This window comes from Strix aluco, chromosome 3 (genome assembly GCF_031877795.1).
Source record: "Strix aluco isolate bStrAlu1 chromosome 3, bStrAlu1.hap1, whole genome shotgun sequence".
Taxonomy (NCBI): Eukaryota; Metazoa; Chordata; class Aves; order Strigiformes; family Strigidae; genus Strix; species Strix aluco.
The window spans coordinates 34,927,935-34,945,953 of NC_133933.1; the positions used below are offsets into that span (position 1 = coordinate 34,927,935).

Genomic DNA, 18,019 nt, shown 5'->3' on the forward strand with positions numbered 1-18,019 from the left:
AAGAATCTACTATGAGTTTCTGTAATCACCTGGCAACAGGTATCAAAAGGAATACTCTTGCAAAAAGGTGTTTTGCTGCGAGTGCCCACTGAACTTCTGAAGAAGAGAAATGTCTCTTGGCTCTGAAGGTTTCTGAGACAGCAATGCAGAGCTACTACGTGCAACTCAATACCTGTGTCGCTCAATCCACAGTACTCAGTGGGGATAGAAAGACAAAAGACTCATGTCAACTGTTGCATAAAGTTCAGTGTTTGCAGAGAACCTGATTCATATATATCTCAGCTTGGCTGAAATGGAAAGCAGTGTTACCTGGGCAACTACTGAAAATGCCTGGCTTGACACTTCCCACACCCCCCACTCCCTCTTCTTCTGTGCCTTGGTGACCAATATTTAAGAGATCACCTTCACAAAGAAAATTATCAACAGGTGACTGAAAACTTTTGAGAGTTGTGAACAAGATCTCTAACAAGCTACATTAAAGAGGTTAATTTCTGCCTTGAAGATTTCTTACCATTTTGCTGCTTCACTGTTGCTTTTCTGAGATCATTTGACTTTAAAAACTATGTTTTAACAAGGACTTCTTTCATTTCCCCTTATACAGCAGATCTTTAAAAATTAGCACTTAAAACTGCAGTTTTTAAGACCGTTGAAGTGGCAGCCTGCAGGACTGATAAGCAAACTTCTCTAAGGCTGCTCTTGAATTGCTCACATGATGATTAAAGTGATGATCAAGCAGTTCAGACCCAAAATGGAAAGCAAGATTTCTTCCCCCACCCTGCTATTTTAAACTCTACAAGGTAAAAGGTGGAGAAGTGGGGGTGGGGAAAAGAGGGGAATTTAAGGGAAACAACACATCAGCAAATGCTCTGGATCTAGGCACAGGAAAATGGCTTCAATGCAGGAATCGACAGAAACTCACCCCTGCCAACTTTGGTATCAGGAGCATGTCAGAAGTGAGGGTGGAGATGGTGAAGGAGGAAAGTGCAGACATACTGTTTCTGCTGCTGTCTGAATCCTCTGGGGAGAATTCATGCCCAGAAACAACTACTGACAAGTTATGGTATCTGAGGCTTCTGCAGATGCTTTGCTGTTCTGAGAAGTCAGACAATTTCTTTTTAGATGTCCAAGCACAGATTATAGATCTTAACTTCCATCAGTCATGTTTGGCTTTTATTGACTTGGAAGAATTTTCAAACAGAAAAAGCTGCCAGACCATCACCAAACTTCTGTTTCCTACTATGAGAAGATGGGGAAATGGGCAAATAAAGTAAAAAGTTAACTGTATTTAAAGTACCTGTCTTAATCTATTAGTGTGATTTGTTAATCAGAGCCTACTGACTGAATAATTAAGTTTTCCTTACATAATTGGTGCATAGAAGGTGAAATTTTTATACACAGTATATTGGCAAAGTCTGAGATTTTAGGAATAAAATAAAACCTGCCTGATGTGACATACCATTTTAAAATCCTAGCTGAGCAAAAAAGAAGTGCTTGCCTCCCATTGGAACAGGAAAGTAAGGTCTTGCAAGAAGATACAAGATTGCATTTCAATGAATCCCTTGATTTTTGGGTTACGTTCATGTCCAACAACAAGTAACTAGTGCCAACACATACCTATGTCAGATGGATGGTGGAACATCTTGTAAGAGTAAAATCAAGTGTTTTTAGGGAAGAAAACCTCATATTTTTACTTAAAGTATTAACCTACTCTATTATTTTTTTAAATAGAGATTTTAGTATCTTATTAACGCTGTTGTAAAGAAAAGCTGGTGGCATAAAGGCAGGCTACTTACGGAAGACAAATTTCCACTGCAGCTGTAAGCCACAATGTCTCTACAATATCAGAGAGAATAGTGTGTTGTCTGTTATACTCATTTCTGAAAGAAAACTTTGAAACCATCTGCTTAAGAACAGGCCTGGTAGATACTACTCAGCTGAGAGTGTATATGTTTGGTAACCTGAGGAAAGAAAATATCCACTGAAGACACTTAGGAAAAAGTGTTAGTGTCATCATTTTATGGCAATGGCAGACTTCAGTTATGTTTAATGGAATCGTTTCTCCATGCTTGCCTTCCTTTGAAATCAGAAAGTAAGTTTTTACTACAGTGCTTTAGCCACACCATTTCCACAAATCAATCCAAATCTATTTAAAATGCATTCTATTAAGTGCTTTTATGGAAGATGGAGGGTAAACTAAAACCCTAGGAAACCATCTTTCCTTCCCTACCCATAAACTATAAAAGCTACCAGACTGAAGGCAGACAAACTTGGAGCCATCTTCATTTCACATTTCTCTTCCAGCTTGCCTAGCTGCTTCTTAACAGAATACTTACAGCTCTATTTCATGATAAAATTTGCATGGAACAGACACTCATAAATCTATAACAAAGAACCTATTAGAAATGGAGGTAAAAAATTTGCATTTTACATCTTACACTGTAAGCACAGATGCTTCCAATGACTTTTTAAATGTTTGGCATAACCCTGTAGGAACAACTTATGAGTAAGTTCAATATACCTGTACAGTTTTCAGAGCAATTGTGTAGCATACATATCCAGAAAATTACTATTTTAATATTTATGATACAGGAGTACATACTGACCTGCCAAGGCCGATCCCAATCAAGAGGAATAGGAAATGCTCCAAACCAAGCTCCAAGTATACTGCATATGGTAGTAATCTGTAGACTGCTTTCCCAGATGGACATAGCTCTGTAAAAACAGCGTTACAAGTTTTCAACAGCAGCAAAAGTTACCATGTCAGAATGTTAGATCTGATTTCTGCCAAGATTTCTGAGCTTACAAACAGATATAAAATTCTATATATTTGATAAATAGCATGCAGGTTTCTCCTAAAAGATACAAACTATATGTAAAGTGTAAGTTGCATATTTTAGCTATAATCACAATCTTTCTATACCACACATTCAGGAGATTTTTTTTCCCCTTGAGATGTTTACTGCAAAAGCTAATTTATTTTACTTGGAAATACTCCTACTGGTCTTGAAACACTGCTTGACCGAGCAAATGAAAATATCACAATGATACTGTGTGCATTGCAGGGAGAGGCAGACATGAAAGGGTAGCATGGGATTGTATAGAAAAGCACAAGTACAGTCACAAAGTACTCTGTGGTGTAGACATGTTGTTAATTTGATGACTCTAACAATTTGAAATTGGAAATAGAAGTCCACTATGTGAATATTTTGAAGCCAATTTCCATCAACTGAAAAGAAACAATACAAATAACCTGCATGTTGCAACCCTTCAGCAACACTGCATCCAAGTTCAAGTACACTGGCTGCAGAATACATTTATTGCAAACTAGAGAACTGTTGCATTGCCAATCACGGCACACATCATAAGAGATGTTAATGACTTCAGTTCTCAGTTTATAGCCTTCTACCACTACTGACTTCAAAAGTTTTAGAAAAGCTGGGTTTCTCCTCGATAGATAAGCACTTACTGTCCATCACAGTCTACCAAGTGATTGCTTTGCTTTTCTCAAGCCATGAACATTTGAGCACTTAGTACCAATGAGAAACAACAGCAGAAGTTCAGGACACAGTAGGGCACAGTTCTGAGACAGGAGAACTGGGCTGAAATCCCCGCTCCAAATCAGGAGGAGATCTAAATCTTAAATTTGCTACATCTTGGATTATAAAAACAAACCTAGCTTTAGCTAACACAAGAAAAAAAGATGTGCATTTTTATGGCTAGAAGAATCATAGAATCATTCAGGTTGGAAAAGACCCTTGGGATCATCGAGTCCAACCATTAGCCCTACTCTACAAAGTTCTCCCCTACACCATATCCCCCAGCATCTCATCTAAACGACCCTTAAACACGTCCAGGGATGGTGACTATCACCTCCCAGGGCAGTCTATTCCACTGACCACTCTTTCTGTGAAAAACTTTGTCCTAATGTCCAGTCTAAACCTCCCCTGTTGGAGTTTAAAGCCATTCCCTCTTGTTCTGTCACTAATCACCTGTGAGAAGAGACCAGCACCAACCTCTCTACAATGTCCTTTCAGGTAGCTGTAGAGAGTGATGAGGTCTCCCCTTAGCCTTCTCTTCCTCAAACTAAACCTTCCCAGCTCCTTCAATCGCTCCTCATAGGATTTGTTCTCTACAGCTTTAAAGCAGTGAAAGAGCTAGCAGAATATACCAAGGACTGACTGAGGTACATTTATACCCCACAAGACATCTTATCTGGTAAATCTACACACATACTGCTGCACCATATGGAGACACCAGACTGAGTCCAAAAGCAAAACAACAGAATTAGCAAGGCACAGTGCCCAAGTGAAGCATAGCCATTGGTGGTTTGGCAACCACTTGAGCTGCTAATTCAGCCACCCTGCAGCATGGACACTGCCTACTCAAATACAACCTGACTTGTCCCCCAACATTATACCAAAGGAACAATGCTCTGATTATTCTGTTTTCTTCATGGAATGTCACCGATCGGGATTTTTGCAGGTATTCTTTAGCCCATTAACCGATCAAATAAACCCCTCGTTTGCATGAGGCTAACAACTGCAGCAACATTTATAAACTTTGAGTTTTATAGGTTTCTTTACTTTTTAACTATGAGTACACTACAACTAAGATCATTCTGCGGGCAAAACCAGCAATATTTGATCACTAGTGGCACAAATGCCTTTTAAAGCCTAAAGTAATTATTTAACTCCTTTAAATAATACATTAAGTGCTGTTTTAAGTAATGCTTGAATTAAGAGGTTAGCTAACATAAAAGAATTTACTAAGACAGCTCCCGGACAGACAAAATCTGGAATTTTGGGCTGTGGCAGGACTGAAATACTAAGCAGCACTTAGTATTTGATGATGCTTACTTTTACAAAGGACATTTCCAAGTCTGTAAGAGTATGCCATTCACAAACAAGTGATAAAATAGGTGAAATGAAAATTAGAAGGAGCCCTAAAGTTATGGTTTTATACCTTTTTTTGGTGAGCTCCAAATAAAATCTATTTTCTACCCACGTGACATCTTATAATTGCTATCATACCAGAAATTTCAACACAATTACTCAGACTAGCAATTTAAAATAAACAGTCTCCAAAAGGAGCAATACAAATCAGCAATTGAAAGCTAATTTCTTAAAGGCTTTTATGCAGGAGGCTATTTCAGCCAACAATTACTGAAAAGTCCTTTAAAGAATAGTCACCTGCTTCCATTAGCGCTGATAACCTTTTCTGTAGCTTTTATTCCCTCTATCTGCTTACAGCAGCACATGATCAGTGTCATGACACTGGTCGCAACACTAGATGTCAGAATACAGAGTCCAGAGATAGTTGGCATGGGCCCACCTCCTCCCAAATGCAGAATTAGTGAAGAGAGCCCTATTTACAGCCTACTTAGAATTGAAGTTTTTAAGACGAATAAACAAATTTACTTTTCTCACACATTCGATGTGTACATACACAATAAATATGTGGGTAAGAACAAACTGTTCAAATTACTTAAAATAAGGCAATTTGTAAAAAATAATGTATTTGGTCCATCAAATAGACATTTCCAATTCAAAAGTGTACTCAGTTTGAAAATGTGGAGCATATACAATTTTCTGTCTGAGCTACAGTTGTGTTTTATGCAATTGTTTCATACATAAAAACACCCTCAACCAAACAACACCTCCCCTCCACCCCACCAACAACCCAAACTTTATAATATACACAGTAAACCTGTAGTGTCACACATCACATGTTATAATGAGACACCGCATATAATCCATCTCCTAGAGGCATGGGCACTTAAAGACTGATCTTGTAGTAACCTTGTTAGAAGTTATTTTACTAGCATTGACTGTACTTCCAAGTTCTGCAAGTAGAAACAGAGAAAGCTAAGCATCTATGCAAAAAAAGTAAGCACAAGATACTCCCCAAAATTTTTAAGTCGGACTGACTCAGTTGTACCATAGCTATAATGATGCAATATACTGCATACAAGTTACTTGAATGTAACTTTATGAATAGCCCTACGACACTATGTGCATTAGTATTTTCACACTAGACCACCTTAAACAGAGCAGAAAGCTATCCAGAGCAATAACTAGGTAATTAATAACTGTTACTTATTTACACTTGACATATCAAAATAAACTTTCTTTTTCTAGATGTCTTTTTCTGTCTTTCTGCCACAACAATAGCACAAGCACATTTTGATCTTGTAAGTACAGCACAGGCAAATAAGAGTAACAAAAATAAATGCCAGTGGTTACTTAACTCTAAATTGCGTTCAGATATTTTTAAAACACATTCCTTTTTCATACTAAGCTATATGCTTAATCAGACTTTCCAGCTTGCTGTTCCAGTGCAGTTCACTAAACTCTTCAAGGTAAACAGCTGTGTTGATCTTACCTAACCATCCTTTCCCTCCATTCAGCCAGTCACACCCCATTCCATGAGGTGGTTAAGTTAGAGACAGCCTTTTAATACATCCTGTCTACACTCAGTTCACTCCTAAATGCAAGATGTTTCAACTGGTTCCTGAGGTCAAATGAAAAAACACAGGATTATTTTTAAAAGAGCAGCTTGCTACAATCCATAAAAAGATTTGCTACAATATTTCTTTGTAGTCTACTTTCATTCAAAGGCTAGTCTAAATAAACATCATCTTTAAATAGACATTCAGATAATGTCACATGGCTCACTAGTAACAAGTATGTACAAGTTGTCACAGCAAAAGCGTCAAAACAAGACAACTCTGTTTCCTATGCAATAATTGTGCTGAAATAACTTTAAGATCTAGACTAGGAAAGAAAGACATTGACAGGCATTCAAAAGCTAGCATGGCACAAAGACACACTGTTGTCAAACATCTGTTACTTGAATTCAGCTATTATTTCCAGTTGCAAAACCTCCAAAGATGACTAAATGAATCAGCAATTTGTTTTGGCTAAACAACTCCATGCTTTTATTAAAGTCTATTCAACCCTTCCACTGAAAAGAAAAAAAACAGGCATAACTGACTTGAATAAAGATTCAAGATATTTTTCAGTAAGTTGAGAACTGAGATAAACCAAGTCAACACCTGAAACTACAATAAGTCTACTTTTGTCCGCCTCTGCAGAAGTTTAAACCAAAAGTAACTCCATAGGTCAGCAGTGTTATACAACTTTTCACTTTCCTTGGAGATGAGACTTCACCCTTATGAACTATTAAAAGTGAATGAATGCTAACATCTTATTATTAAATCTCAAGCATATGTGGGGCTTCTTTATGTTTCAGCATCCCAGTCTTTCAGCAATCCTATTTAGTGAGTAAAAAAAAGGCAGAGGAGATAGAATACTTCTGAAAAATACATTATCCTTGATACATGGTCATGTCATGACTGTCACTGAGGTGAAAATAAGGTAAAAAGGCTCATTTTACTTTAAACATACTCTTGACAAAAAATGCTTGAAAACTCTGACACTGAAAACAGCTTTCTTTGAAATTTGAAAAAGAACATGGGTAAAGATTACATACTTAAGACCACAGTAAATTATATATAATTTTCATCATTATATCCCAGTTAAAAATACTGTTAAAATAGTATTTGTTTTGGCTTGTTATTCCTACTTGAGAAGCTGTATTCACGAAGGTACTATTGGATAACATGCAAGAGTGTCGCTATACAGCTCAGTCTGAGGACTCTTCTTTATTTGACAACCATCATACTAAACTGCAGAATGGTTTTACACCAGTAAAATGCGTGCATGAAACTTTACTTCCTTCAAACACATATAAAGTGATATTTAGTGTCTGGACACCAAAAATAAAAAGCCAGTTTTCTGAATCAATGTCTTCAAAATAAATAATTTTGACAGAAAAGCTTTCACAAGCCTGTAATTTCAAATATTAAAACCACCCATAATTCAGGAAGTTTTCCTTTCTTTACCAAAAATTCCACAATATACTGTTTACATCAATTCTGTTCATCTCTGTTCAGGGTAAAATCAGAAACTTTAGAATTGAACTTACCCATTTTTACTAAATACCCGTATCCATGCTTGTATGTTTGGTCCCAGCATACACAAGCATTGTAAAGTAGTAAAGGTAGACAGGAGAACTGCAAACAAAAATGTCTCAGTCACTGACCTACAAAGAAGAAATATTACAAAATTAAGTGAGGTAGTTACTAATTTTCTAAGAGTTCCAAGACTTAAGAAAAAAACCTCCCTCTAAGTCAACTTGTGAAAGCATGCATGCTTTCTTAAACCTCATGTAGAAGAATAAGGTATTTTCTTCTTACTCTTACTAGAATAATAAAGACAGAAAGAATTCCGGTACTTGCTTGTTATCTCGAAATGCAGTAATTATTTTAAATGCCTGATAACTGGAACACTTAACACAGGTGTACCTCATATAGAACATTAGTTCTGAATTGAAGTAAGCTTGGATATTTACTTAATTATTCCATTTGTTTTTCTAGCTTGATGTAGTGGAAGCAACCATGAAACTAAACTACATGATGCCATTGTCAGTCAGTAACTTAATCTCTCTCTCAGAAATCAGGCTGCTTCATGCCTTCTTTTTTTTTTCAGTCATTCCTAAAAATTAAAACACTAATATCAAAAGGATGAAAGATATGCAAGATGCATGTTTTAGAGTCTTATGGGGAACATGACTATGTGAAACTTTGAAAAATTTTTGTATCCATGTTTAACATTAATATTAAAGGAGCTGTTTGTAACTGTTTTGAACAACACATCTCCAAATATACAGAAATTGGAATAGCCAGCTTCTAAAAAAAACCCAAACAAAAAAACAAAGCAGCCATCCTTCTTCCCCTAGCCAGGAGCTTATCCTGTAACTTCCAATGTACCAGGAATATACAAGTACTTATACCAATATTTGCAAGGAGAACTGCCCCTTAAAATGTTTAGAGAAAGACAGGGTCTTCTGACTTACTCTATGAGAGGTGCTCCATAAAGAACAATAATCGCATGAAATAGTATGCAAGACATGAAAAAGTATATACAGCATTTTAGAAATCTGGATATCTAAAAAAGAGCAATAAAATGTCAGAATAATGTTTCAAAACAAAAGAGAACATAAGTAACATACATAGACTATATCAACAGCATTGTACTCTACCTATTTCTTTAATTTCAGCTACAGCACAGTATGATAATAGCATGGCATATTTCAAAACAGTTTTCCCCATGTTTAATACTTTAAATAATTAATTAAAAATTATCACACTCCCATCTAAATTTTTGTCATGCACCCTAATATAATAAAGGCAAACATACAAAAAATATAACTGGAAATGATAAGATAATCAGAGATAATTTTATTGGATTTTTTTACATTTCTGTTTTACATCTGAGTGTTATGTCCATTCATTAAAAGGCACCTTTCACAGAAAGTGAAAAAAATATTTAAAAGCAAAAAAATAATGTAACATTAAAAAAAGACATTCAGAATCAAGCATAATATTTAAAATTACATGAAATAAAACCCACAACATTTTGAACTTGGCATCTTAAGCTCTAAATCCACTTGACAAATGTCCATGACTTTCTATAAATCTGCAAAACACATGTAATTTTCTGTGAATTTAAACAACAGTTTCTGGGTACTCACTATATCATATAAAAGCATAGCCACTTGATAAACAGTTCTGGTTAAGTCTGTTCTGATCAGGTCACCAATGGAAATCCATCATTTCACTTGAACGCTTTTTGTTTTTTGATATTTATTCTTTATGCTAGGCTGTGATGAAATCTCACCTACAACACGAAGCCTGCTTCATTTTTAAATCACAGATGGTTAAAATACTTGTTTCCCATAACGATTTTGTGTATTTCACATCCTCCTCCATCAGCAAAACCAGACAGAAGCTTTGCATACAAGATACTTCTTTCAGAGATGTTTGCTTAAATGTTTAAGAATCACCACATCAGAGCACTAAATCTTGTCTGACTCAGCAAGCTGGGAGTGCAAGACTAACCATCTGACTCCAAAATGCTGGTGTATTCCCCCACTCCTAAACAAGTTGTGTGCTACTTCAAATTCGCTCTGTTCAAACATATTTCATTGGGCTTCATACCTTTAATGCTCCCATTAAAACCTGTAGCTACAAAAGTTTCTCCCAGATTTAGATTCTCCTGCATGCAAACGTCATCATTCAAGCAAATGGAGCCATTTTAATACTTTTTCACATGATTTTTAAAAAATTTACCAACTTTGTTTAAATTGTAATGAGCTGGTCTTTTATGTCTCAAATTCTAAAAATTGTATTTCTCTTCCTTTAAAGTTATTACAAACTTATAACTACACATGAGAAAAGTGTTTCTTCATAACGCTGAAGGTCAGGCCCAGACTATGAGTTCTGCGCCCATTCAATTTTGCCAATTTTTGCCACCGTGCAAATTGCCGTAAGATCAATGGTTGGGACTACAAACAATATATTGACAAGAAAAAGGAAAGGCACAGAATTACACACCTGAACGTGTTATTTACAGGTAGAAAAAGTTTAGCATCACAAAAATATTGGAGAACTTATTTCAAAAGGTGCTACACTCAGCTCATTCATGGAAAATAAGAATTCACCACCAAAAATTGTCTTCTTTCTTTCTCATTTTATTATTTCAGTGAAAAAATTTGCTTCCCCTCCACATTGTCTGGTAGCGATTTAAGAATAAAAATCTTACCTTGTGAGCAAATGAACTTCTCTTATGAGACTGATTTGGTTTAAGGACTAAGTGCAAGATTATATTAAGGGTACTAACACAAACAGAACAAATACATAGCCACGCGAGGTGTGTCCCCAAAACCGTGAATCCATCCCAGAAGAAAGATGGAACAACCGCTGTCAGAATAACGGTAAAAACACAGAGGAGGTTGGCAGCCAAGAGCCTCCTTATTTCTGCTTCTTTCATGGCGTTCCCTATTGACCGGCCACCTGCAAGACAGCAAGTGGCACCCCGTTACTGCAACACAGCGGCCGCCCTACAGGACCAGATTTCTCCTAGCCGCCATACTCAAGGCTGCGCTCCGAGCTTAGTTTGGGGGCGAAAGTGATTCTTTTTGGGGCAGAAGAACGCCGTTCGTTTAAAAATCACCCCCAACCCCGCGGACGCAGCAGCACCGCGCTGTAAGGGCTGGGCGAGCGGAGTGCTCGCACCGAGCCGCCAGCGTGCCCCGGCGGCCCCTTCGCCGCCGAGCGCGCTGCTTCCTGACAGAGGGAGCCGCCTCAGCCCGCCCAGCCCGGGCCCCTCCTCGCCGCTCCCTTATCAGCCGGGAGACAGCGGCGGGGCGGCCTCCTGGCGGGCCTCACCCGGCGGCACCTGTCCCGGGCCGTGAGGGGGAAAGGCCCGCGGTCCCGGTCCGCCTCTTACCGCAGCGCCGCCGCCGTGCGCGCGTGGGGCCGCCCGGCAGCGGAAACCGGCGGCGCCTTTACCTCAGTTCCGGGGCGGCCCCGGAAGTGGCTTGTGGGTGTTGTGGGGTGGGCCGGGGCCGCCATGGTGTGCGAGAAGTGTGAGTGAGTGCGGCCGGGGGGCGCGGGGCTGGGGGCCGGGGACCCTGGGGCTCTGCCCGGGCCGCTGGGCTCCGCCCTCGGGCGTCCCGGGCGTCCCCTGAGCAGAGCAGCAGCAGCGGGGCCTGGGCTGCACAGGGCAGGCTGTCGGCGGCGGGTGCGGGAGCGTCTGTGTCAGCTGTCATTATCCCACGGGCAGCGCTGATTGTGAGTACTAATGTAGTTGTAGTTTTAATTTTTGTCCTTTGTACTGTTTCGTTATGTAGGTGAGAAGAAGCTCGGTACGGTGATCACTCCCGATACGTGGAAAGATGGTGCAAGAAACACAACAGGTAATCTTGGGGAGGTTTAACACTTGTTCTTCAGGTATCTTAAAGCCAGTTGGGCACCTGAGCTATCTTACAATCTTAAGGCTAAAATCTGTAATAGTTAGCCGGGTTAATTTTTAACTCCTGTAGTTTCCTTGCCATGCTGATTTAACGCATTGGGAATTTATTTACCCTAAGCTTTTCAGTATTGAGCTCGTCTGTGTTTTTTTTCTCGTTGTATGGAACGATGATAAGCAAACAGCACAGTATAAGGTATTCTGCTGTCCTGTGCTTTAATGCTGTGTTATATGGTTTACTTCTCTTTCTGGCTGCATTTGCACATGTGTAAGTAAAAGCTGTTAAACCAAGCTTCTTAAAGTACACTTGGAACTGGATAATTTGTTGGTTTATGGTTTTATTATTTTCGTAGAAAGTGGTGGCCGCAAGTTAAATGAAAACAAGGCATTGACCTCAAAGAAGGCAAGGTTAGTATTTAATACTGATTTTGGCTAAAAAAAGTCAGCTTGCTGTAACTGAGGCCTATTTCCTGCATATCTGGGTAACTGCTCAAAACTTGCCCAAAATACAACTTTTTAAAAAAAAAAAAAAAAAAAAAAAGTAGGGATTATGACATTTGATTAGTTGGTAAAAGTATGTCCATACATATTTCATGGGTACATTCTGCTGAATCATAGAGCATGGGCAACTATTTTACTGTAGTTCTCATGGAAATTGCTAGGGTTTGATGCTTTTGTTAGGAGAGGAGCTGGAAAGGCTTATTTTCTGTGCTAAGGCTGCCGGTACAATCTCTTGAACATTTCCTTAATGCCTGGGGGATGTTCTGTTATGGAAGGGGGCAAGGCAGGTGTTTTAAGTTCAAAATAGTCTAGTATCTTAATAAAAAGACACATTTTTGTTCTGCTTTTGTTAAGTTTTTGTCCATAATGCAAGAAATCTCTCTTAATGGGGAAAGTGGGAGCTTTTCTCTAAATACTGTGCAGCCTATTAGAAATAATCCTTGTGTGTCCCTTTTCTAAATTCTAGCTTTTGCTGGAGTTTCTGTCTGGGCCCTCTGGCTTGGACTTTTTAGGATGAGGCAGAGGAAATACTTTACTTCAAGGTGTATAAATAAAATGCTTTCCTTTTTCCCAGGTTTGATCCTTATGGAAAGAACAAATTTGCCATATGTCGGATTTGTAAGAGTTCTGTCCATCAGCCAGGGTCTCACTATTGTCAAGGATGTGCCTATAAAAAAGGTGAGTTTCACCAAGTACCAAATTCCCCCAGTTTGAGTTGAAATTGGAGAGCAAGTGGAACTCTTGAATTTTGTTTCACCCTACAAAGAGAAGGCTAAGATGAGATTTAATTGCTATCTTCAACTACTAATAGGAGGGCATAGAGAAGGTGGAATCAGACTCTTCTGAGGTGCACAGTAATAGAATCAGAGACAACGTACACAAGTTAGAATTTGGAAAATTCTAATTACATATAAGGAAAGTAATTTTCACCATAAGGGTGGTCAAATATAACAACAGGGACCCACAGAGGTTGTGGAATCTCTGTGAGAGGTATTCAGAGCTTGACTTGAAAAGCCCTGAGCCAGCGTCATCCAGGTTGTCCGTGTTTTGAACTGGTCAGGGGCAGGTCTAGAGACTGCTAGAGATCATTTCCAACCTTGGTCATTCTATGATTCTGCTTCTTTTAGAATGCTTCTGGTATCTAAGCAGTAGAACTGGAAGAATAACTGTAAGCTTAGTCTTGGCAGTTGCATAGAAAACTGTCACCTAGCAAGCTTGATTTTTCTTGGTTTTTAAAAATAAAAAAATGAGATTTTTGTAAAACTCAATTGCTCATTGCAGTCTTTCATCTGCTCCCTTCTCCCCTCTCCCCTTTCTGTAATAGCTAAATCTAAAACTCTAAATAGTGGCCTCAAAAAAAAAAAAAAAAAAAACCACACCAAAAAAAAACCCCCAAACCCATCTACCCCCCCCAAAAAACCCACAAAACAACATAAAATCCAGCTTCTGATCTTGGTAAAGCAATAGGCTAACTTAACAAAAGTAGAATATCTGGGGAATGAAAGGCAAAGAAAAAAATAAATAGAGTTGTAAAAGCAATTAAGAAAGTATCTCTGAAGGCAAATCATGCTCGTGGTTGTCTTTGTGCCTGCATGTATTCTTAGGCATTTAGTGGCTTAACATAAGCCATTGAAAGGTTTATTTCTCTAGAAGGAGTCTCCGGTTGTGTTGTGAACATGCTTGATGCATTGTAAGTCAAACTTGGCTTAAGGTGAAACAGAAAAATGAAAAAGAATAATATAATCCTCATGCATAGAAAGCAAGATGTTGCACTGTGCAGTACATAATATAGAAAATCTTCCTGTACTTATGAGTTATGTATGAATGACTGCACGGAAATTCTGCTTATAACTGGAAGCTTTCTATCTCCCATATTCAAAATAAGTCTTCAGGATTGTTAAAAACTGTTTAAAAGTTCCTGAAGGGGGAAAAAAATCAATTTCAAGAAAATTTGATGGAGAGCCTTAAGGATATAAAACTTTTATTAGTCTTGTGATTTTGAGTAGGTAAGCAAAAGGGCTCAAACTTGTAATTCCTGGAGGGGAAAAAACCAACATGAACTCACATTATTCATACAGAGGAATCCACATAGCACACAGACACGGGGTGAACCAGTTGCTAGATGTAGAGCTACAGCAAACCAGTAGTAAGTTTTGTTTATGAAATGACTTTTAATTCTTGTATAAATGTGCACTGTGTCACTGAGTCAGTGGTTTAGCAGCCTCCTGTAGGAGGATTGCCTTATCTAGTTGCTAGATGCTCACCAGATGTCTGCCTGAACCCTGTATGTTAGAACCTTGTTCTCTTTCTTAAACTTATGGGTGGTTTGGGTGGGCTTCAGGGTTTCATCTTTGTCTGCTTGTGTATCCTTTCAGGTTGAATCTGTTTTCTTCATAAAATTCAGAATTTTAAGTGCTTTAGGTTCTCGTTCTGACCTTCAAAGACTGTGGCACATTTCTTGAAGCAAATGCAGTCATATGGCTTAGTGCTTCAACTGTTGAACATCTCTGAAATTGAGAGGCAATCTAAAGTTAATTAATCCTCAGTTTAGACCTGAAGTGAACAGCCTGTGGGCTGGATTTTGCCCTCCAAAGTAAATCATGTGACATGTTCTCTTTCCTAATGGACTCCTAGATATGTGTCCAGTCACATGATGTCAGTATGTGAAAGCACATGATTTGGAAAGAGTTAACAGGAGTAGTTGCCACTTGACATTTTTTTTGTCTGCTAATGAATGGTCTTGTAAAAGGAGATGTGGCCCTGCCAGGCAAAAGATTTAGCACCTTTCTGCTTTAGAAGAAGAGGGGAAACATTGAGACAGCCCCTGCTTCTGCCCTTGCTAAACTTGTGTACCTTTTGCTGCTCTAGTCTTCTGACTTGCCATTCTTTGGGTTTAGGTCAAAGTCCTCTGGGAAATCAGTGGTTATCTTCACTTCAACATTCAAGTATTCTTGGTGTCCACTGTTTCTCACTTCTACTACTCTATAAATAGCTTAATTCTATGAAACCGTATTCTTCTCAACTTTCTCAATTGTCTGAAGCTCCCCACCTGTTAATCTTCCATTTAGCAGTCAGTTTGTTGGTGACTATATTTTCTTTCCATCTTGGGCTGTCATGGTTTGAACTTGGCTGGTAGCCAATCACCACAGAGCCAGCCACTTACTTTTCCCCCCCTCCCCAGTAAAATAGGGGAGGGACCAAACAAAGGGAGAATTCATAGGTTGAATAAAAAAAACCAGTTTACTGATAGTAACAAAACAACAGTAACAATAGGAAGTCCAAGCAGGTAATATACAATGTGGCTGCTCACCACCCGGCAACCGGTACGCAGCTGGTACGCAGCAGCAATCCTGACAGCATAAAAAATCCCACTGGGCTGACCAGAGGAAATGAGAGAGCACCCGCCTCCTTTATATACTGAGTTGAGCATAATGTCACATGATATGTAATACTCCAGTGACTGATCTGGCCTGGCCCTCCAGCTGTGCTTCCTTCCAGCCCAAGGAAAGTTAACTCTATCCTGGCTGAAACAAGGACATGGGCCTTGGTTTGGTTACAGGACAAAGTTTAATAATACACCATTTTCACCTGTTTGCCAGATGGGAGCCTTTCCTGGCTCTCTTCCAGTATTCCAGCAAATTACAGAGGCTTCAGGCAGTGCTGTGAATCATAATGCTCTCAAAATAGAGCTTACTATTTTTTTAGTGGCAGTATTACACATATGCTACGAATACTAACTTGTATTAGAAGTCATATTATTAGTTCTGAATTTGCAATATCTGGTGAGAAAATGCACAGACTTTGTCACAGATTGTCAGTGAGAGCTCATTTAAACAATTTTTTGAAAACTGCCTTTACAAAAACATAGCAACTATGTTTTTGATGAAGAACTTAAATGACTTTAATAATTTATACACCTTTTGTATACTTACAGGCATCTGCTCAATGTGTGGCAAGAAGGTCTTGGATACGAAGAACTACAAGCAAACTTCTGTCTAATTGTACTGACTAGTCTTTTTATGAACTTTAACTTCTGTGTCTTTGTACAGTAACTTTTCTCTAAAATAATTTGTGAATATTATTTTCTGGAAGATAATACATTTACTTGGAATGAGATGAAAGGTAAAGACAGCCTGATTGTTTGCCTAGAAATGTACATAATATTTGATTTTTGTTGTTTTGTCACTAATGTTAACTGATGTTTAAAGGGAATGGTTTGCAGCAATGGATACAGTTCAAAGTGAATGAGAAGATCCTAGTGGATAGGTTGAAACTATGTTACCATCGTAACACAGATCTTTGTGATTAACACTCTTTTGCTGTAACTTGAGTCTTCTGCTTGTCTGATAGTAATATTTTATAGATGAATAAATTATGAGCTTGTATCACCTCATTAAAGTAGTATCTTCATTTAGTTCTGTGCTTATAGGTATTTATTACTCTCACTCCAGACTATTACATCATCCCCTCTAACTATTGCTCTTCAGATTTTAATGCAATTGTCCTGTTGAATTTTGTTTCTGCCTACAGTAGGGTTGGTTAAATCACAGATTGTTAAACTACTGAAATCTAGTGTGTTACTCTGCCAGTTCTTACTTTAGCAGTAAGACTGATTAGGTATTCCCTTGTTAGCCTCTAAGGATGCTTTACATACGGCATCTGGTGGCCCAAGGCAATAAAATAATGAGCATCAATTTCTAATGCCAAGTCTCAGTCTCGTCATTTTCTAAGTTAGTCTTGCTTTTAAATACTTGGTTTGAAACTAGCTCTTGAATTCTATGATGTAATTGCTTATATACATGTCAAATTTGAAAGATCAAAACAGGCTGCCTTCCTTTCAGCACTGGTTTGATGTAAGACTTGAAGTGAGTCTCTCTGAACATGAGAGACTGTGAGTGAGTGTGGCTCTGCATTTCTTTTGTCCTTTGGTTAGTTTCTACATAACAAAGCAATTTCTGTTATGGAGAGCAGTAAGTGTTCACTGTGCATTCATTTTAAGGGAAAAAAATGGTACTCTTAATTCATGCTGGGGTTTTAACTAGACCTATTTAAGTGTTTACTCCTCCCAGCAGTCTCCTCTTGGCAATCTCTTATGCTTTTGCAACTTTCAACTGTAACAGAAAAAACTTATCAGTGGGAATTACCCTATGAATAGATACTCGTTTTAGGTTTCCTTTTGTTCTCATATCTATTACTGAGACAACTGCATGAATAATGGAGACTGAAAAATCACTGTTCTTTCTATGTCTTAGTGGCAGAAAATAAAGAACACTGGGCATATATAGTTATTCTTTTTACTCTTAGCTCCTGCCATGCTGTGGTTGTGCTGTAAGTAGCCCACTAAGGGGGATTGCCTGACATTTCCTGTCATCCTTAATTATCCATTACTGAGCATTTGTCACCAAATTTTCGTGTTCCAAATGTGTTGACATCCTGCAGTTGCTAAAATGGTAATTATTTTCAGCATTTTATAGCTGCTAAGAAGCTTTGTCAGGATAGTGGAATGAGCTGGGTCCCCCAAAAGAAGAGAGGAATGTTGCTGCTATTAATTTGAAAAGTTTCACCTACCTTAACAGTTGAATGGAGGTATGTGGATCAGCTGGCTGGTGATAGCTGGCAGCCTGCAAAGTTATTTCGACGTGGTG

The 18,019-nt window shown here is 38.4% G+C and overlaps 2 protein-coding genes across 4 annotated transcripts in view; one reads left to right on the plus strand and one right to left on the minus strand.

Moving 5' to 3' along the window:
* Nucleotides 1-11,395, minus strand: part of PIGF (phosphatidylinositol glycan anchor biosynthesis class F) — a 29,760-nt gene extending 18,365 nt beyond the window's left edge. For 2 of the 3 annotated variants that reach the window (XR_012622443.1, XM_074818067.1), the window contains exons 1-4: nucleotides 10,665-11,226; nucleotides 8,917-9,008; nucleotides 7,987-8,103; nucleotides 2,604-2,712 (exon numbers count right to left, since the gene is read on the minus strand). Coding sequence is in view for 2 of the 3 variants with exons in the window: in XM_074818067.1 (XP_074674168.1) it covers nucleotides 2,604-2,712; nucleotides 7,987-8,103; nucleotides 8,917-9,008; nucleotides 10,665-10,892 (546 nt within the window). In the remaining variant the exon portion in view is untranslated. Of the gene's footprint in view, nucleotides 1-2,603; nucleotides 2,713-7,986; nucleotides 8,104-8,916; nucleotides 9,009-10,664; nucleotides 11,227-11,351 lie in introns of those variants that run through there. The other variant, XM_074818068.1, reaches the window with a different exon arrangement.
* CRIPT (CXXC repeat containing interactor of PDZ3 domain) lies at nucleotides 11,377-17,075 on the plus strand. The gene is made up of 5 exons (XM_074818071.1): nucleotides 11,377-11,490; nucleotides 11,755-11,820; nucleotides 12,227-12,281; nucleotides 12,949-13,052; nucleotides 16,309-17,075. Exons 1-5 carry the CDS (start codon nucleotides 11,475-11,477, stop codon nucleotides 16,371-16,373), a joined length of 306 nt encoding a protein of 101 aa, XP_074674172.1. The 5' UTR covers nucleotides 11,377-11,474; the 3' UTR covers nucleotides 16,374-17,075.
* The last annotated feature ends 944 nt before the right edge of the window (nucleotides 17,076-18,019 follow it).